The sequence below is a fragment of the Chiloscyllium punctatum genome, chromosome 34 (assembly GCF_047496795.1).
Source record: "Chiloscyllium punctatum isolate Juve2018m chromosome 34, sChiPun1.3, whole genome shotgun sequence".
Classification (NCBI taxonomy): Eukaryota; Metazoa; Chordata; class Chondrichthyes; order Orectolobiformes; family Hemiscylliidae; genus Chiloscyllium; species Chiloscyllium punctatum.
This window is the reverse complement of record NC_092772.1, coordinates 45,570,075-45,592,348: the sequence shown is the minus strand read 5'-3', so window position 1 is coordinate 45,592,348 and position 22,274 is coordinate 45,570,075. Positions and strand designations below refer to the sequence as shown.

The 22,274-nt window shown below is 49.3% G+C and overlaps 1 protein-coding gene across 3 annotated transcripts in view; it reads right to left on the bottom strand.

Annotated features, from left to right (window-relative positions):
- The window catches only part of LOC140458809 (histone-lysine N-methyltransferase 2B-like), a 122,155-nt gene that overhangs the window by 65,356 nt on the left and 34,525 nt on the right, over positions 1-22,274 (bottom strand). For 2 of the 3 annotated variants that reach the window (XM_072553459.1, XM_072553457.1), the window contains exon 2: positions 20,736-20,816. In XM_072553459.1, coding sequence (XP_072409560.1) covers positions 20,736-20,816 — 81 coding nt within the window. The remainder of the gene's footprint in view (positions 1-20,735; positions 20,817-22,274) is intronic. The other variant, XM_072553456.1, reaches the window with a different exon arrangement.

Genomic DNA, 22,274 nt, shown 5'->3' with positions numbered 1-22,274 from the left:
TGGTATCTCAGCTTTATACACTGACAGACCTGTTCCCTCAGTGTGGTATCTCAGGTTTATACAGTGACAGACCTGTCCCCTTAGTATGGTATCTCAGGTTTATACAGTGACAGACCTGTCCCCTCAGTTTGGTATCTCAGGTTTATACAGTGACAGACCTGTTCCCTCAGTATTGTGTCTCAGGTTTATACAGTGATAGACCTGTTCCCTCAGTATGGTATCTCAGGTTTATACAGTGACAGACCTGTTCCCTCAGTTTGGTATCTCAGGTTTATACAGTGACAGACCTGTTCCCTCAGTATTGTGTCTCAGGTTTATACACTGACAGACCTGTTCCCTCAGTATTGTTTCTCAGGTTTATACAGTGACAGACCTGTCCCCTCAGTATGGTCTCTCAGGTTTCTACAGTGACAGACCTGTCCCCTCAGTATGGTATCTCAGGTTTATACAGTGACAGACCTGTCCCCTCAGTTTGGTATCTCAGGTTTATACAGTGACAGACCTGTTCCCTCAGTATTGTATCTCAGGTTTATACACTGACAGACCTGTCCCCTCAGTTTGGTATCTCAGGTTTATACAGTGACAGACCTGTCCCCTCAGTATTGTGTCTCAGGTTTATACACTGACAGACCTGTCCCCTCAGTATTGTGTCTCAGGTTTATACACTGACAGACCTGTTCCCTCAGTATTGTTTCTCAGGTTTATACAGTGACAGACCTGTCCCCTCAGTATGGTCTCTCAGGTTTCTACAGTGACAGACCTGTCCCCTCAGTATGGTATCTCAGGTTTATACAGTGACAGACCTGTCCCCTCAGTTTGGTATCTCAGGTTTATACAGTGACAGACATGTTCCCTCAGTGTTGTGTCTCAGGTTTATACAGTGATTGACATGTCCCCTCAGAATGGTCTCTCAGGCTTATACAGTGACAGACCTGTCCCCTCAGTATTGTGTCTCAGGTTTATACAGTAATAGACCTTTCCCCTCAGTATTGTGTCTCAGGTTTATACACTGACAGACCTGTCCCCTCAGTATTGTGTCTCAGGTTTATACACTTACAGACCTGTCCCCTCAGTATTGTGTCTCAGGTTTATACACTTACAGACCTGTCCCCTCAGTATTGTGTCTCAGGTTTATACACTGACAGACCTGTCCACTCAGTATTGTGTCTCAGATTTATACAGTGACAGACCTGTCCCCTCAGTATTGCGTCTCAGGTTCAGACAGTGACAGACCTGTCCCCTCAGTATTGTATCTCAGGTTTCTACAGTGACAGACCTGTCCCCTCAGTTTTGTATCTCAGGTTTATACACTGACAGACCTGTCCCCTCAGTATTGTGTCTCAGGTTTATACACTGACAGGCCTGTCCCCTCAGTATTGTGTCTCAGGTTTATACACTGACAGACCTGTTCCGTCAGTATTGTGTCTCAGGTTTATACAGTGACAGACCTGTCCCCTCAGTATTGCATCTCAGGTTTTTCAGTGACAGACCTGTCCCCTCAGTATGGTATCTCAGGTTTATACAGTGACAGACCTGTCCCCTCAGTATGGTATCTCAGGTTTATACACTGACAGACCTGTCCCCTCAGTTTGGTATCTCAGGTTTATACACTGACAGACCTGTCCCCTCAGTATGGCATCTCAGGTTTATACACTGACAGACCTGTCCCCTCAGTATTGTGTCTCAGGTTTATACACTGACAGACCTGTCCCCTCAGTATTGTGTCTCAGGTTTATACACTGACAGACCTGTCCCCTCAGTATTGTGTCTCAGGTTTATACACTGACAGACCTGTCCCCTCAGTATTGTGTCTCAGGTTTGTACAATGACAGTCCTATCCCCTCAGTATGGTATCTCAGGTTTATACAGTGACAGACCTGTCCCCTCAGTATGGTATCTCAGGTTTATACACTGACAGACCTGTCCCCTCAGAATTGTGTCTCAGGTTTATACGGTAATAGACCTTTCCCCTCAGTATTGTGTCTCAGGTTTATACAGTGACAGACCTGTCCCCTCACTATGGTATCTCAGGTTTATACAGTGACAGACCTGTCCCCTCAGTATGGTATCTCAGGTTTATACACTGAAAGACCTGTCCCCTCAGTGTTGTGTCTCAGGTTTATACAGTGACAGACCTGTCCCCTCAGTATTGTATCTCAGGTTTATACACTGAAAGACCTGTCCCCTCAGTGTTGTGTCTCAGGTTTATACAGTGACAGACCTGTCCCCTCAGTGTTGTGTCTCAGGTTAATACAGTGATTGACATGTCCCCTCAGAATGGTCTCTCAGGCTAATACAGTGACAGAGCTGTCCCCTCACGATGGTATCTCAGGTTTCTACACTGACAGACCTGTCCCCTCAGTATTGTGTCTCAGGTTTATACAGTAATAGACCTGTCCCCTCAGTATTGTGTCTCAGGTTTATACAGTGACAGACCTGTCCCCTCAGTTTGGTATCTCAGGTTTATACAGTGACAGAACTGTCCCCTCAGTATGGTATCTCAGGTTTATACAGTGACAGACATGTTCCCTCAGTGTTGTGTCTCAGGTTTATACAGTGATTGACATGTCCCCTCAGAATGGTCTCTCAGGCTTATACAGTGACAGAGCTGTCCCCTCACGATGGTATCTCAGGTTTCTACACTGACAGACCTGTCCCCTCAGTATTGTGTCTCAGGTTTATACAGTAATAGACCTGTCCCCTCAGTATTGTGTCTCAGGTTTATACAGTGACAGACCTGTCCCCTGAGTATTGCGTCTCAGGTTTATACAGTGATAGACCTGTCCACCCATTATGGTATCTCAGGTTTATAGTGACACACCTGACCCCTCAGTATGGTCTCTCAGGTTTATACAGTGACAGACCTGTCCCCTCAGTATTGTGTCTCAGGTTTATACACTGACAGACCTGTCCCCTCAGTATTGTGTCTCAGGTTTATACAATGACAGACCTGTCCCCTCAGTATTGTGTCTCAGGTTTGTACAATGACAGTCCTATCCCCTCAGTATGGTATCTCAGGTTTATACAGTGACAGACCTGTCCCCTCAGTATTGCATCTCAGGTTTATACAGTGACAGACCTGTCCCCTCAGTATTGTGTCTCAGGTTTATACAGTAACAGACCTGTCCCCTCAGTTTGGTATCTCAGGTTTATACAGTGACAGACCTGTCCCCTCAGTTTGGTATCTCCGGTTTATACACTGACAGACCTGTCCCCTCAGTATTGTGTCTCAGGTTTCTACAGTGACAGACATGTTCCCTCAGTATGGTATCTCAGGTTTGTACAGTGACAGACCTGTCCCCTCAGTATTGTGTCTCAGGTTTCTACACTGACAGACCTGTCCCCTCAGAATTGTGTCTCAGGTTTATACAGTAATAGACCTTTCCCCTCAGTATTGTGTCTCAGGTTTATACAGTGACAGACCTGTCCCCTCACTATGGTATCTCAGGTTTATACAGTGACAGACCTGTCCCCTCAGTATGGTATCTCAGGTTTATACACTGAAAGACCTGTCCCCTCAGTGTTGTGTCTCAGGTTTATACAGTGACAGACCTGTCCCCTCAGTATTGTATCTCAGGTTTATACACTGAAAGACCTGTCCCCTCAGTGTTGTGTCTCAGGTTTATACAGTGACAGACCTGTCCCCTCAGAATGGTCTCTCAGGCTAATACAGTGACAGAGCTGTCCCCCTCACGATGGTATCTCAGGTTTCTACACTGACAGACCTGTCCCCTCAGTATTGTGTCTCAGGTTTATACAGTAATAGACCTGTCCCCTCAGTATTGTGTCTCAGGTTTATACAGTGACAGACCTGTCCCCTGAGTATTGCGTCTCAGGTTTATACAGTGATAGACCTGTCCACCCATTATGGTATCTCAGGTTTATAGTGACACACCTGACCCCTCAGTATGGTCTCTCAGGTTTATACAGTGATAGACCTGTCCCCTCAGTATGGTATCTCAGGTTTATACACTGACAGGCCTGTCCCCTCAGTCTTGTATCTCAGGTTTCTACAGTGACAGACCTGTCCCCTCAGTTTTGTGTCTCAGGTTTATACAGTGACAGACCTGTCCCCTCAGTATTGTGTCTCAGGTTTATACAATGACAGACCTGTCCCCTCAGTATTGTGTCTCAGGTTGAAACACTGACAGACCTGTCCCCTCAGTATTGTGTCTCAGGTTCATACAGTGACAGACCTGTCCCCTCAGTATTGTGTCTCAGGTTTATACAATGACAGACCTGTCCCCTCAGTATTGTGTCTCAGGTTTATACAGTGATTGACATGTTCCCTCAGAATGGTCTCTCAGGTTTATACAGTGACAGACCTGTCCCCTCAGTATTGTGTCTCAGGTTTATACACTGACAGACCTGTCCCCTCAGTATTGTGTCTCAGGTTTATACAATGACAGACCTGTCCCCTCAGTATTGTGTCTCAGGTTTGTACAATGACAGTCCTATCCCCTCAGTATGGTATCTCAGGTTTATACAGTGACAGACCTGTTCCCTCAGTATTGTGTCTCAGGTTCATGCAGTGATAGACCTGTCCCCTCAGTATTGTGTCTCAGGTTTATACACTGACAGACCTGTCCCCTCAGTATTGCGTCTCAGGTTTATACAGTGATAGACCTGTCCACCCATTATGGTATCTCAGGTTTATAGTGACACACCTGACCCCTCAGTATGGTCTCTCAGGTTTATACAGTGATAGACCTGTTCCCTCAGTATGGTATCTCAGGTTTATACACTGACAGACCTGTCCCCTCAGTATGGTATCTCAGGTTTATACACTGACAGACCTGTCCCCTCAGTCTTGTATCTCAGGTTTCTACACTGACAGACCTGTCCCCTCAGTCTTGTATCTCAGGTTTCTACAGTGACAGACCTGTCCCCTCAGTTTTGTGTCTCAGGTTTATACAGTGACAGACCTGTCCCCTCAGTATTGTGTCTCAGGTTTATACAATGACAGACCTGTCCCCTCAGTATTGTGTCTCAGGTTTATACACTGACAGACCTGTCCCCTCAGTATTGTGTCTCAGGTTTATACAGTAATAGACCTGTCCCCTCAGTATTGTGTCTCAGGTTTATACAGTGACAGACCTGTCCCCTCAGTATTGTGTCTCAGGTTTATACAATGACAGACCTGTCCCCTCAGTATGGTATCTCAGGTTTATACAGTGACAGACCTGTCCCCTCAGTATGGTATCTCAGGTTTAAACACTGACAGACCTGTTCCCTCAGTATTGTGTCTCAGGTTCATGCAGTGATAGACCTGTCCCTTCAGTATGGTATCTCAGGTTTATACAGTGACAGACCTGTCCCCTCAGTTTGGTATCTCAGGTTTATACAGTAACAGACCTGTCCCCTCAGTTTGGTATCTCAGGTTTATACAGTGACAGGCATGTTCCCTCAGTATTGTGTCTCAGGTTTATACAGTGATTGACATGTTCCCTCAGAATGGTCTCTCAGGTTTATACAGTGACAGACATGTTCCCTCAGTATTGTGTCTCAGGTTTATACACTGACAGACCTGTCCCCTCAGTATTGTGTCTCAGGTTTATACAGTGACAGACCTGTCCCCTCAGTATTGTGTCTCAGGTTTATACAATGACAGACCTGTCCCCTCAGTATTGTGTCTCAGGTTTATACAGTAATAGACCTGTCCCCTCAGTATTGTGTCTCAGGTTTATACACTGACAGACCTGTCCCCTCAGTATTGTGTCTCAGGTTTGTACAATGACAGACCAGTCCCCTCAGTATTGTGTCTCAGGTTTATACAGTAATAGACCTGTCCCCTCAGTATTGTGTCTCAGGTTTATACAATGACAGACCTGTCCCCTCAGTATTGTGTCTCAGGTTTATACAGTAATAGACCTGTCCCCTCAGTATTGTGTCTCAGGTTTATACAGTGACAGACCTGTCCCCTCAGTATGGTATCTCAGGTTTATAGTGACACACCTGACCCCTCAGTATGGTCTCTCAGGTTTATACAGTGATAGACCTGTTCCCTCAGTATGGTATCTCAGGTTTATACACTGACAGACCTGTCCCCTCAGTATGGTCTCTCAGGTTTATACAGTGACAGAGCTGTCCCCTCACTATGGTATCTCAGGTTTATACACTGACAGACCTGTCCCCTCAGTGTTGTGTCTCAGGTTTATACAGTGACAGACCTGTCCCCTCAGTATGGTATCTCAGGTTTATACAGTGACAGACCTGTCCCCTCAGTATTGCATCTCAGGTTTATACACTGACAGACCTGTCCCCTCAGTATTGTGTCTCAGGTTTATACAGGTGTACACCTGTCCGCCCATTATGGTATCTCAGGTTTATAGTGACACACCTGACCCCTCAGTATGGTCTCTCAGGTTTATACAGTGATAGACCTGTTCCCTCAGTATGGTATCTCAGGTTTATACACTGACAGACCTGTCCCCTCAGTATGGTCTCTCAGGTTTATACAGTGATAGACCTGTTCCCTCAGTATGGTATCTCAGGTTGACACAGTGACAGACCTGTCCCCTCAGTTTGGTATCTCAGGTTTATACAGTGACAGACCTGTCCCCTCAGTATTGTGTCTCAGGTTTATACAGTAATAGACCTGTCCCCTCAGTATTGTGTCTCAGGTTTATACACTGACAGACCTGTCCCCTCAGTATTGTGTCTCAGGTTTATACAATGACAGACCAGTCCCCTCAGTATTGTGTCTCAGGTTTATACAGTAATAGACCTGTCCCCTCAGTATTGTGTCTCAGGTTTATACAATGACAGACCTGTCCCCTCAGTATTGTGTCTCAGGTTTATACAGTAATAGACCTGTCCCCTCAGTATTGTGTCTCAGGTTTATACAGTGACAGACCTGTCCCCTCAGTATTGTGTCTCAGGTTTATACAATGACAGACCTGTCCCCTCAGTATTGTGTCTCAGGTTTATACAGTAACAGACCTATCGCCTCAGTATGGTATCTCAGGTTTATACAGTAACAGACCTGTCCCCACATTTTGGTATCTCAGGTTTATACAGTGATAGACCTGTCCCCTCAGTATTGTGTCTCAAGTTTATACAATGACAGACCAGTCCCCTCAGTATTGTGTCTCAGGTTTATACAATGACAGACCTGTCCCCTCAGTCTGGTATCTCAGGTTTATACAGTGATAGACCTGTCCCCTCAGTATTGTGTCTCAGGTTTATACAGTGACAGACCTGTCCCCTCAGTATTGTGTCTCAGGTTTATACACTGACAGACCTGTCCCCTCAGTATTGTGTCTCAGGTTTATACAATGACAGACCAGTCCCCTCAGTATTGTGTCTCAGGTTTATACAGTAATAGACCTGTCCCCTCAGTATTGTGTCTCAGGTTTATACAATGACAGACCTGTCCCCTCAGTATTGTGTCTCAGGTTTATACACTGACAGCTCTATCCCCTCAGTATGGTATCTCAGGTTTATACAGTGTCAGACCTGTCCCCTCAGTATGGTATCTCAGGTTTAAACACTGACAGACCTGCTCCCTCAGTATTGTGTCTCAGGTTCATGCAGTGAAAGACCTGTCCCTTCAGTATGGTATCTCAGGTTTATACAGTAACAGACCTGTCCCCTCAGTTTGGTATCTCAGATTTATACAGTGACAGACATGTTCCCTCAGTATTGTGTCTCAGGTTTATACAGTGATTGACATGTTCCCTCAGTATGGTCTCTCAGGTTTGTACAGTGACAGACCTGTCCCCTCAGTATTGTGTCTCAGGTTTCTACACTGACAGACCTGTCCCCTCAGAATTGTGTCTCAGGTTTATACAGTAATAGACCTTTCCCCTCAGTATTGTGTCTCAGGTTTATACAGTGACAGACCTGTCCCCTCAGTATTGCGTCTCAGGTTTATACAGTGACAGACCTGACCCCTCAGTATTGCATCTCAGGTTTATACATTGACAGACCTGTCCCCTCAGTATGGTATCTCAGGTTTATACAGTGAAAGACCTGTTCCCTCAGTATGGTATCTCAGGTTTGTACAGTGACAGACCTGTCCCCTCAGTATGGTATCTCAGGTTTATACAGTGACAGACATGTTCCCTCAGTGTTGTGTCTCAGGTTTATACAGTGATTGACATGTCCCCTCAGAATGGTCTCTCAGGCTAATACAGTGACAGAGCTGTCCCCTCACGATGGTATCTCAGGTTTCTACACTGACAGACCTGTCCCCTCAGTATTGTATCTCAGGTTTATACAGTAATAGACCTGTCCCCTCAGTATTGTGTCTCAGGTTTATACAGTGACAGACCTGTCCCCTCAGTTTGGTATCTCAGGTTTATACAGTGACAGAACTGTCCCCTCAGTATGGTATCTCAGGTTTATACAGTGACAGACATGTTCCCTCAGTGTTGTGTCTCAGGTTTATACAGTGATTGACATGTCCCCTCAGAATGGTCTCTCAGGCTTATACAGTGACAGAGCTGTCCCCTCACGATGGTATCTCAGGTTTCTACACTGACAGACCTGTCCCCTCAGTATTGTGTCTCAGGTTTATACAGTAATAGACCTGTCCCCTCAGTATTGTGTCTCAGGTTTATACAGTGACAGACCTGTCCCCTGAGTATTGCGTCTCAGGTTTATACAGTGATAGACCTGTCCACCCATTATGGTATCTCAGGTTTATAGTGACACACCTGACCCCTCAGTATGGTCTCTCAGGTTTATACAGTGATAGACCTGTCCCCTCAGTATGGTATCTCAGGTTTATACACTGACAGGCCTGTCCCCTCAGTCTTGTATCTCAGGTTTCTACAGTGACAGACCTGTCCCCTCAGTTTTGTGTCTCAGGTTTATACAGTGACAGACCTGTCCCCTCAGTATTGTGTCTCAGGTTTATACAATGACAGACCTGTCCCCTCAGTATTGTGTCTCAGGTTGAAACACTGACAGACCTGTCCCCTCAGTATTGTGTCTCAGGTTCATACAGTGACAGACCTGTCCCCTCAGTATTGTGTCTCAGGTTTATACAATGACAGACCTGTCCCCTCAGTATTGTGTCTCAGGTTTATACAGTGATTGACATGTTCCCTCAGAATGGTCTCTCAGGTTTATACAGTGACAGACCTGTCCCCTCAGTATTGTGTCTCAGGTTTATACACTGACAGACCTGTCCCCTCAGTATTGTGTCTCAGGTTTATACAATGACAGACCTGTCCCCTCAGTATTGTGTCTCAGGTTTGTACAATGACAGTCCTATCCCCTCAGTATGGTATCTCAGGTTTATACAGTGACAGACCTGTCCCCTCAGTATGGTATCTCAGGTTTATACAGTGACAGACCTGTCCCCTCAGTATGGTATCTCAGGTTTAAACACTGACAGACCTGTTCCCTCAGTATTGTGTCTCAGGTTCATGCAGTGATAGACCTGTCCCCTCAGTATGGTATCTCAGGTTTCTACACTGACAGACCTGTCCCCTCAGTATTGTGTCTCAGGTTTATACAGTAATAGACCTGTCCCCTCAGTATTGTGTCTCAGGTTTATACACTGACAGACCTGTCCCCTCAGTATTGCGTCTCAGGTTTATACAGTGATAGACCTGTCCACCCATTATGGTATCTCAGGTTTATAGTGACACACCTGACCCCTCAGTATGGTCTCTCAGGTTTATACAGTGATAGACCTGTTCCCTCAGTATGGTATCTCAGGTTTATACACTGACAGACCTGTCCCCTCAGTATGGTATCTCAGGTTTATACACTGACAGACCTGTCCCCTCAGTCTTGTATCTCAGGTTTCTACACTGACAGACCTGTCCCCTCAGTCTTGTATCTCAGGTTTCTACAGTGACAGACCTGTCCCCTCAGTTTTGTGTCTCAGGTTTATACAGTGACAGACCTGTCCCCTCAGTATTGTGTCTCAGGTTTATACAATGACAGACCTGTCCCCTCAGTATTGTGTCTCAGGTTTATACACTGACAGACCTGTCCCCTCAGTATTGTGTCTCAGGTTTATACAGTAATAGACCTGTCCCCTCAGTATTGTGTCTCAGGTTTATACAGTGACAGACCTGTCCCCTCAGTATTGTGTCTCAGGTTTATACAGTGACAGACCTGTCCCCTCAGTATTGTGTCTCAGGTTTGTACAATGACAGCCCTATCCCCTCAGTATGGTATCTCAGGTTTATACAGTGACAGACCTGTCCCCTCAGTATGGTATCTCAGGTTTAAACACTGACAGACCTGTTCCCTCAGTATTGTGTCTCAGGTTCATGCAGTGATAGACCTGTCCCTTCAGTATGGTATCTCAGGTTTATACAGTGACAGACCTGTCCCCTCAGTTTGGTATCTCAGGTTTATACAGTAACAGACCTGTCCCCTCAGTTTGGTATCTCAGGTTTATACAGTGACAGGCATGTTCCCTCAGTATTGTGTCTCAGGTTTATACAGTGATTGACATGTTCCCTCAGAATGGTCTCTCAGGTTTATACAGTGACAGACATGTTCCCTCAGTATTGTGTCTCAGGTTTATACACTGACAGACCTGTCCCCTCAGTATTGTGTCTCAGGTTTATACAGTGACAGACCTGTCCCCTCAGTATTGTGTCTCAGGTTTATACAGTGACAGACCTGTCCCCTCAGTATTGTATCTCAGGTTTATACACTGAAAGACCTGTCCCCTCAGTGTTGTGTCTCAGGTTTATACAGTGACAGACCTGTCCCCTCACTATGGTATCTCAGGTTTATACACTGAAAGACCTGTCCCCTCAGTGTTGTGTCTCAGGTTTATACAGTGACAGACCTGTCCCCTCAGTATTGTATCTCAGGTTTATACAGTGACAGACCTGTCCCCTCAGTATGGTATCTCAGGTTTGAACACTGACAGACCTGTTCCCCGAGTATTGTGTCTCAGGTTCATGCAGTGATAGACCTGTCCCTTCAGTATGGTATCTCAGGTTTATACAGTAACAGACCTGTCCCCTCAGTATGGTATCTCAGGTTTATACAGTGACAGACATGTTCCCTCAGTATTGTGTCTCAGGTTTATACAGTGATTGATATGTTCCCTCAGAATGGTCTCTCAGGTTTATACAGTGACAGAGCTGTCCCCTCACTATGGTATCTCAGGTTTATACAGTGACAGACCTGTCCCCTCAGTGTTGTGTCTCAGGTTTATACAGTGACAGACCTGTCCCCTCAGTATGGTATCTCAGGTTTATACAGTGACAGACCTGTCCCCTCAGTATTGCATCTCAGGTGTATTCAGTGACAGACCTGTCCCCTCAGTATGGTATCTCAGGTTTATACAGTGATAGACCTGTTCCCTCAGTATGGTATCTCAGGTTTATACAGTGACAGACCTGTCCCCTCAGTATGGTATCTCAGGTTTATACAGTGATAGACCTGTTCCCTCAGTATGGTATCTCAGGTTTATACAGTGACAGACCTGTCCCCTCAGTATTGTGTCTCAGGTTTATACAGGTGTACACCTGTCCGCCCATTATGGTATCTCAGGTTTATAGTGACACACCTGACCCCTCAGTATGGTCTCTCAGGTTTATACAGTGATAGACCTGTTCCCTCAGTATGGTATCTCAGGTTTATACACTGACACACCTGTCCCCTCAGTATTGTGTCTCAGGTTTATACAGTGACAGGCCTGTCCCCTCAGTATGGTATCTCAGGTTTATAGTGACAGACCTGTCCCCTCAGTTTGGTATCTCAGGTTTATACACTGACAGACCTGTCCCCTCACTATGGTGTCTCAGGTTTATACAGTGACAGACCTGTCCACTCAGTATGGTATCTCAGGTTTATACAGTGACAGACCTGTCCGCTCAGTATTGCATCTCAGGTTTATACAGTGACAGACCTGTCCCCTCAGTATTGTGTCTCAGGTTTATACAGTGACAGACCTGTCCCCTCAGTATTGTGTCTCAGGTTTATACAGTGACAGACCTGTCCCCTCAGTATTGTGTCTCAGGTTTATACAGTGACAGACCTGTCCCCTCAGTATGGTATCTCAGGTTTATACACTGACAGACCTGTCCCCTCAGTTTGTATCTCAGGTTTATACAGTGACAGACCTATCCCCTCAGTATGGTATCTCAGGTTGACACAGTGACAGACCTGTCCCCTCAGTTTGGTATCTCAGGTTTATACAGTGACAGACCTGTCCCCTCAGTATTGTGTCTCAGGTTTATACAGTGACAGACCTGTCCCCTCAGTTTGGTATCTCAGGTTTATACAGTGACAGACCTGTTCCCACAGTATTGTATCTCAGGTTTATACAGTGACAGACCTGTCCCCTCAGTATGGTATCTCAGGTTTAAACACTGACAGACCTGTTCCCTCAGTATTGTGTCTCAGGTTCATGCAGTGATAGACCTGTCCCTTCAGTATGGTATCTCAGGTTTATACAGTAACAGACCTGTCCCCTCAGTTTGGTATCTCAGGTTTATACAGTGACAGACCTGTCCCCTCAGTATGGTATCTCAGGTTTATACAGTGACAGACATATTCCATCAGTATTGTGTCTCAGGTTTATACAGTGATTGACATGTTCCCTCAGAATGGTCTCTCAGGTTTATACAGTGACAGAGCTGTCCCCTCACTATGGTATCTCAGGTTTATACAGTGACAGACCTGTCCCCTCAGTGTTGTGTCTCAGGTTTATACAGTGACAGACCTGTCCCCTCAGTATGGTATCTCAGTTTATACAGTGACAGACCTGTCCCCTCAGTATTGCCTCTCAGGTGTATTCAGTGACAGACCTGTCCCCTCAGTATGGTATCTCAGGTTTATACAGTGATAGACCTGTTCCCTCAGTATGGTATCTCAGGTTTATACAGTGACAGACCTGTCCCCTCAGTATTGTGTCTCAGGTTTATACAGGTGTACACCTGTCCGCCCATTATGGTATCTCAGGTTTATAGTGACACACCTGACCCCTCAGTATGGTCTCTCAGGTTTATACAGTGATAGACCTGTTCCCTCAGTATGGTATCTCAGGTTTATACACTGACAGACCTGTCCCCTCAGTCTTGTATCTCAGGTTTCTGCAGTGACAGACCTGTCCCCTCAGTATGGTATCTCAGGTTGACACAGTGACAGACCTGTCCCCTCAGTTTGGTATCTCAGGTTTATACAGTGACAGACCTGTCCCCTCAGTGTTGTGTCTCAGGTTTATACAGTAATAGACCTGTCCCCTCAGTATTGTGTCTCAGGTTTATACAGTGACAGACCTGTCCCCTCAGTATTGTGTCTCAGGTTTATACAGTGACAGACCTGTCCCCTCAGTATTGTGTCTCAGGTTTATACAATGACAGACCTGTCCCCTCAGTATTGTGTCTCAGGTTTATACAGTGACAGACCTGTCCCCTCAGTATTGTGTCTCAGGTTTGTACAATGACAGCCCTATCCCCTCAGTATGGTATCTCAGGTTTATACAGTGACAGACCTGTTCCCACAGTATTGTATCTCAGGTTTATACAGTGACAGACGTGTTCCCTCAGTATTGTGTCTCAGGTTCAAGCAGTGATAGACCTGTCCCTTCAGTCTGGTATCTCAGGTTTATACAGTAACAGACCTGTCCCCTCAGTTTGGTATCTCAGGTTTATACAGTGATAGACCTGTCCCCTCAGTATGGTATCTCCGGTTTATACAGTGACAGACATGTTCCCTCAGTATTGTGTCTCAAGTTTATACACTGACAGACATGTCCCCTCAGTTTGGTATCTCAGGTTTCTACAGTGACAGACCTGTCCCCTCAGTATGGTATCTCAGGTTTATACAGTGACAGACCTGTCCCCTCAGTTTGGTATCTCAGGTTTATACAGTGACAGACCTGTTCCCTCAGTATTGTATCTCCGGTTTATACAGTGACAGACCTGTCCCCTCAGTATTGTGTCTCAGGTTTATACAGTGACAGACCTGTCCCCTCAGTATTGTGTCTCAGGTTTATACAGTGACAGACCTGTCCCCTCAGTATTGTGTCTCACGTTTATACAGTAATAGACCTGTCCCCTCAGTATTGCATCTCAGGTTTATACATTGACAGACCTGTCCCCTCAGTATTGTGTCTCAGGTTTATACAGTGACAGACCTGTCCCCTCAGTATTGTGTCTCAGGTTTATACAGTGACAGACCTGTCCCCTCAGTATTGTGTCTCAGGTTTATACAGTGACAGACCTGTCCCCTCAGTATTGTGTCTCACGTTTATACAGTAATAGACCTGTCCCCTCAGTATTGCATCTCAGGTTTATACATTGACAGACCTGTCCCCTCAGTATTGTGTCTCAGGTTTATACAGTGACAGACCTGTCCCCCTCAGTATTGCGTCTCAGCTTTATACAGTGACAGACCTGTCCCCTCAGTATTACATCTCAGGTTTATACATTGACAGACCTGTCCCCTCAGTATGGTATCTCAGGTTTATACAGTGACAGACCTGTCCCCTCAGTATGGTATCTCAGGTTTATACACTGACAGACCTGTTCCCTCAGTGTGGTATCTCAGGTTTATACACTGACAGACCTGTTCCCTCAGTATGGTATCTCAGGTTTGTACAGTGACAGACCTGTCCCCTCAGTATGGTATCTCAGGTTTATACAGTGACAGACCTGTCCCCTCAGTATGGTATCTCAGGTTTATACAGTGACAGACCTGTCCCCTCAGTATGGTATCTCAGGTTTATACAGTGACAGACCTGTTCCCTCAGTTTGGTATCTCAGGTTTATACAGTGACAGACCTGTTCCCTCAGTATGGTATCTCAGGTTTATACAGTGACAGACCTGTTCCCTCAGTATTGTGTCTCAGGTTTATACACTGACAGACCTGTCCCCTCAGTATTGTGTCTCAGGTTTATACAGTGACAGACCTGTCCCCTCAGTCTGGTATCTCAGGTTTATACAGTGACAGACCTGTCCCCTTAGTATGGTATCTCAGGTTTATACAGTGACAGACCTGTCCCCTCAGTATTGTGTCTCAGGTTTATACAGTGACAGACCTGTCCCCTCAGTATGGTATCTCAGGTTTATACAGTGACAGACCTGTTCCCTCAGTTTGGTATCTCAGGTTTATACAGTGACAGACCTGTTCCCTCAGTATTGTGTCTCAGGTTTATACACTGACAGACCTGTTCCCTCAGTATTGTTTCTCAGGTTTATACAGTGACAGACCTGTCCCCTCAGTATGGTATCTCAGGTTTATACAGTGACAGACCTGTCCCCTCAGTTTGGTATCTCAGGTTTATACAGTGACAGACCTGTTCCCTCAGTATTGTATCTCAGGTTTATACAGTGACAGACATGTTCCCTCAGTGTTGTGTCTCAGGTTTATACAGTGATTGACATGTCCCCTCAGAATGGTCTCTCAGGCTTATACAGTGACAGACCTGTCCCCTCAGTATTGTGTCTCAGGTTTATACAGTAATAGACCTTTCCCCTCAGTATTGTGTCTCAGGTTTATACACTGACAGACCTGTCCCCTCAGTATTGTGTCTCAGGTTTATACACTTACAGACCTGTCCCCTCAGTATTGTGTCTCAGGTTTATACACTGACAGACCTGTCCACTCAGTATTGTGTCTCAGATTTATACAGTGACAGACCTGTCCCCTCAGTATTGCGTCTCAGGTTCAGACAGTGACAGACCTGTCCCCTCAGTATTGTATCTCAGGTTTCTACAGTGACAGACCTGTCCCCTCAGTTTTGTATCTCAGGTTTATACACTGACAAACCTGTCCCCTCAGTATTGTGTCTCAGGTTTATACACTGACAGGCCTGTCCCCTCAGTATTGTGTCTCAGGTTTATACACTGACAGACCTGTTCCCTCAGTATTGTGTCTCAGGTTTATACAGTGACAGACCTGTCCCCTCAGTATTGCATCTCAGGTTTTTCAGTGACAGACCTGTCCCCTCAGTATGGTATCTCAGGTTTATACAGTGACAGACCTGTCCCCTCAGTATGGTATCTCAGGTTTATACAGTGACAGACCTGTCCCCTCAGTATTGTGTCTCAGGTTTATACACTGACAGACCTGTCCCCTCAGTATGGCATCTCAGGTTTATACACTGACAGACCTGTCCCCTCAGTATTGTGTCTCAGGTTTATACACTGACAGACCTGTCCCCTCAGTATTGTGTCTCAGGTTTATACACTGACAGACCTGTCCCCTCAGTTTGGTATCTCAGGTTTATACACTGACAGACCTGTCCCCTCAGTATTGTGTCTCAGGTTTATACACTGACAGACCTGTCCCCTCAGTATTGTGTCTCAGGTTTATACAGTGACAGACCTGTCCCCTCAGTCTGGTATCTCAGGTTTATACAGTGACAGACCTGTCCCCTCAGTTTGGTATCTCAGGTTTATACACTGACAGACCTGTCCCCTCAGTATTGTGTCTCAGGTTTATACAGTGACAGACCTGTCCCCTCAGTATGGTATCTCAGGTTTATACAGTGACAGACCTGTCCCCTCAGTTTGGTATCTCAGGTTTATACAGTGACAGACCTGTCCCCTCAGTTTGGTATCTCAGGTTTATACAGTGACAGACCTGTCCCCTCAGTATGGTATCTCAGGTTTATACAGTGACAGACCTGTCCCCTCAGTTTGGTATCTCAGGTTTATACAGTGACAGACCTGTCCCCTCAGTTTGGTATCTCAGGTTTATACAGTGACAGACCTGTCCCCTCAGTATGGTATCTCAGGTTTATACACTGACAGACCTGTCCCCTCAGTTTGGTATCTCAGGTTTATACAGTGACAGACCTGTCCCCTCAGTATTGTGTCTCAGGTTTATACACTGACAGACCTGTCCCCTCAGTTTGGTATCTCAGGTTTATACAGTGACAGACCTGTCCCCTCAGTTTGGTGTCTCAGGTTTATACACTGACAGACCTGTCCCCTCAGTATTGTGTCTCAGGTTCATACACTGATAGACCTGTCCCCTCAGTATTGTATCTCAGGTTTATACAGTGACAGACCTGTCCCCTCAGTTTGGTATCTCAGGTTTATACACTTACAGACCTGTCCCCTCAGTATTGTGTCTCAGGTTCATACACTGACAGACCTGTCCCCTCAGTATTGTGTCTCAGGTTTATACAGTGATAGACCTGTCCCCTCAGTATGGTCTCTCAGGTTTATACAGTGATAGACAGTCTCAGGAACTTGAATGAAGTAGGTCCGTCAGTCTGGCCCATTCATAGCACAACTCGTCTCTCACTGAGCAGAGCAGAGCCTTCTCTCCCCTCAGCTGAATGCAGGTTTACCCACTGAAGGGACTGCTATTTTTTCCAAACCTGCTGCCAACTCCCAGCAAATTAACAACGTTTTTGTCGGTCACTGCGCTAAAGTAGGCCACATGACAGCTAATTCATGACAGCACTGCAAACTCCATCAGACAAACGTGTCAACGATCTTTGTCATCTGTTTTCGAAGGACTGATGGCATAACTGCACTCCCTCACCAGTGACCCTCCGACAGTGCCCACACCCTCAGCACTGACCCTCCGACAGTGCCCACACCCTCAGCACTGACCCTCCGACAGTGCTGCACTCCTTCAGCACTGACCCTCCGACAGTGCCCACACCCTCAGCACTGACCCTCCGACAGTGCCCACTCCCTCAGCACTGACCCTCTGACAGTGCCCACTCCCTCAGCACTGACCCTCCGACAGGGCCCACTCCCTCAGCACTGACCCTCCGACAGTGCCCACACCCTCAGCACTGACCCTCCGACAGTGCCCACTCCCTCACCAGTGACCCTCTGACAGTGCCCACACCCTCAGCACTGACCCTCCGACAGTTCCCACACCCTCAGCACTAACCCTCCGACATTGCCCACTCCCTCAGCACTGACCCGCTGACAGTGCCCACACCCTCAGCACTGACCCTCCGACAGTTCCCACACCCTCAGCACTGACCCTCCGACAGTGCCCACTCCCTCAGCACTGACCCTCCGACAGTGCCCACTCCCTCAGCACTGACCCTCCGACAGTGCGGCACTCCCTCAGCACTGACCCTCCGACAGTGCCCACTCCCTCAGCACTGACCCTCCGACAGTGCCCACACCCTCAGCACTGACCCTCCGACAGCGTGGCACTCCCTCAGCACTGACCCTCCGACAGTGCCCACTCCCTCAGCATTGACCCTCCGACAGTTCCCACTCCCTCAGCACTGACCCTCCGACAGTGCGGCACTCCCTCAGCACTGACCCTCCGACAGTGCGGCACTGCTGCAGCACTGACCCTCCGACAGTGCCCACTCCCTCAGCACTGACCTCTCCGACAGTGCCAACTCCCTCAGCACTGACCCTCCGACAGTGCCCACTCCCTCAGCACTGACCCTCCGACAGTGCCCACTCCCTCAGCACTGACCCTCCGACAGTGCCCACTCCCGCAGCACTGACCCTCCGACATTGCCCACTCCCGCAGCACTGACCCTCCGACAGTGCCCACTCCCGCAGCACTGACCCTCCGACAGTGCCCACTCCCCGCAGCACTGACCCTCCGACAGTGCCCACTCCCGCAGCACTGACCCTCCGACAGTGCCCACTCCCGCAGCACTGACCCTCCGACAGTGCCCACTCCCGCAGCACTGACCCTCCGACAGTGCCCACTCCCGCAGCACTGACCCTCCGACAGTGCCCACTCCCGCAGCACTGACCCTCCGACAGTGCCCACTCCCGCAGCACTGACCCTCCGACAGTGCCCACTCCCGCAGCACTGACCCTCCGACAGTGCCCACTCCCGCAGCACTGACCCTCCGACAGTGCCCACTCCCGCAGCACTGACCCTCCGACAGTGCCCACTCCCGCAGCACTGACCCTCCGACAGTGCGGCACTCCCTCAGCACTGACCCTCCGACAGTGCGGTACTCCCTCAGCACTGACCCTCCAACAGTGCCCACTCCCTCAGCACTGACCCTCCGACAGTGCAGCCCTCCCTCAGCACTGACCCTCCGACAGTGCCCACTCCCTCAGCACTGACCCTCCGACAGTGCGGCTCTCCCTCAGCACTGACCCTCCGACAGTGCGGCACTCCCTCAGCGCTGACCCTCCGACAGTGCCCACTCCTTCAGCGCTGACCCTCCGACAGTGCTTACCTCCTCAGCACTAACCCTCCGACAGTACCCACTCCCTCAGCACTGACCCTCCGACAGTGCCCACTCCCTCAGCACTGACCCTCCCACAGTACCCACTCCCTCAGCACTGACCCTCCGACAGTGCCCACTCCCTCAGCACTGACCCTCCGACAGTGCTCACTTCCTCAGCACTAACCCTCCGACAGTGCGGCACTCCGTCAGCACTGATCCTCCGACAGTGCCCACTCCCTCAGCATTGACCCTCCGGCATTGCGGCACTCCCTCAGCACTGACCCTCCGACAGTGCCCACTCCCTCAGCCCTGAACCTCTGACAGTGCGGCACTCCCTCAGCACTGACCCTCCCACAGTACCCAGTCCCTCAGCACTGACCCTCCCACAGTACCCACTCCCTCAGCACTGACCCTCCCACAGTACCCACTCCCTCAGCACTGACCCTCCGACAGTGCCCACTCCCTCAGCACTGACCCTCCGACAGTGCTTACCTCCTCAGCACTAACCCTCCGACAGTGCGGCACTCCATCAGCACTGGCCCTCCCACAGTACCCACTCCCTCAGCATTGACCTTCCAACAGTGACCACTCCCTCAGCACTGACCGTCCGACAGAGCGGCACTCCCTCAGCACTGACCCTCCGACAGTGCGGCACTCCCTCAGCACTGACCCTCCGACAGTACCCACTCCCTCAGCACTGACCCTCCGACAGTACCCACTCCCTCAGCACTAACCCTCCGACAGTGCGGCACTCCCTCAGCACTGACCCTCCCACAGTACCCACTCCCTCAGCATTGACCTTCCAACAGTGACCACTCCCTCAGCACTGACCGTCCGACAGAGCGGCACTCCCTCGGCCCTGACCCGCCGACAGTGCCCACTCGCTTGGCACAGACTCACAAGACAGTGCCCAGTCGCTTGGCACTGATCCTCCGACAGTGCCCACTCGCTTGGCACTGACCCTTCGACAGTGCCCATCCCTCAGCACTGACCCTCCGACAGTGCCCACTCCCGCAGCACTGACCCTCCGACAGTGCCCACTCCCGCAGCACTGACCCTCCGACAGTGCGGCACTCCCTCAGCACTGACCCTCCGACAGTGCGGTACTCCCTCAGCACTGACCCTCCAACAGTGCCCACTCCCTCAGCACTGACCCTCCAACAGTGCAGCCCTCCCTCAGCACTGACCCTCCGACAGTGCCCACTCCCTCAGCACTGACCCTCCGACAGTGCGGCTCTCCCTCAGCACTGACCCTCCGACAGTGCGGCACTCCCTCAGCGCTAATCCTCCGACAGTGCCCACTCCCTCAGCGCTGACCCTCCGACAGTTCCCACACCCTCAGCACTGACCCTCCGACAGTGCAGCACCCCCTCAGCACTGACCCTCCGACAGTGCAGCACCCCCTCAGCACTGACCCTCCGACAGTGCCCACTCCCTCAGCACTGACCCTCCGACAGTGCGGCACTCCCTCAGCACTGAGAGAGGGCCATCAGAGTGCGCTGCCAACTATATTTTGTGACACAGAGCAGGGGGAGACAGGGGGGAAATCTGTCAGCCTCTAAATCCCCGGAGCTGTGACTGAGACCAGAACCACTCTCAATGGAAAATATTCTCACACACACAAACACATGGAAGCCATCAAACCGAGCAGCAAGAATCAAAAAAACAGGTACTTACTTTTCTGAGAGCGGAGGGCGAGTCGCAGTGGACTGGTGAGGAGGTCTTCATCAGATGCAAAGCCAGGGAACTCTTCACCCTAAAGCAGGGCAGACACAGAGAGAGAGAGTGTGAATGAGAGAGAGGGGGAGAGAGAGAGAGAGAGAGAGAGAGAGAACACTGCTCTGCTTGGTCTGTGGCTCACTCAGCAACCGGCCAGGTACCCGCGGCTCCATTTAAACATCAGGAATTCAGGAGAAACATCCCAAGATTTTGTGACTCAGTGCTGAGGGAGTGGGCACTGTCAGAGGGTCAGTGCTGAGGGGGTGGGCACTGTCGGAAGGTCAGTGCTGAGGGAGTGGGCACCGGAGGGTCAGTGCTGAGGGAGTGCCGCACCGTCAGAGGGTCAGTGCTGAGGGAGTGCCACACTGTCGGGAGGGTCAGTGCTGAGGGAGTGCCACACTGTCGGGAGGGTCAGTGCTGAGGGAGTGCCGCACTGTCGGAGGGTCAGTGCTGAGGGAGTGGGCACTGTCGGAGGGTCAGTGCTGAGGGAGTGGGCACTGTCGGAGGGTCAGTGCTGAGGGAGTGCCGCACTGTCAGAGGGTCAGTGCTGAGGGAGTGGGCACTGTCGGAGGGTCAGTGCTGAGGGAGTGGGCACTGTCAGAGGGTCAGTGCTGTGGGAGTGCCGCACTGTCGGAGGGTCAGTGCTGAGGGAGTGGGCACTGTCAGAGGGTCAGTGCTGAGGGAGTGGGCACTGTCGGAGGGTCAGTGCTGAGGGAGTGCCGCACTGTCGGAGGGTCAGTGCTGAGGGAGTGGGCACTGTCAGAGGGTCAGTGCTGAGGCAGTGGGCACTGTCGGAGGGTCAGTGCTGAGGGAGTGGGCACTGTCGGAGGGTCAGTGCTGAGGGAGTGGGCACTGTCGGAGGGTCAGTGCTGAGGGAGTGCCGCACTGTCGGAGGGTCAGTGCTGAGGGAGTGCCGCACTGTCGGAGGGTCAGTGCTGAGGGAGCACCGCACTTTGGCTGGGACATGAAGTGATTCCCTCTCGGGTGGGTGTGAAGGATACACACAGATAACTCTGTGAGAGGAGTGGGGTCCTGCTGCTGATGTGTCCAACCTGGCTTCAACAAAGATGTTGTTTGTTGGAGATTACGATGCGCAAATCTGCCGCTGCATTTCTGACATTCCATCGAGGACCGTCCTCCAAAGAGGTCATTCATTGGCTTCAAAGGTCTGGGATGTTGGGGACAGGCCCTACAGAAATGCAACTTGTGCTCATGTGTGGATAATTGAACTGAATTGTAGTATTAGCTGTAAAAACCAGTCACAACAATTTCATACCTGCCACCTTCTTGGGAAATACACAGAATGACAGCATATTTAAACCTTTCGACTCCCAGCTGCGCCCCAGCCAGAACCTGGGGGATGGGGTCAGCTGCTGCTTCCTGCCATGGATCTGTCAGCCTGTCCACTGACTGACCGCTGACACTCCAGCCACTCGTACACAGCAAACACACCCACCTCAAACACAGCGACAGCCTGTGGGCCCTAATCAGCCCCGC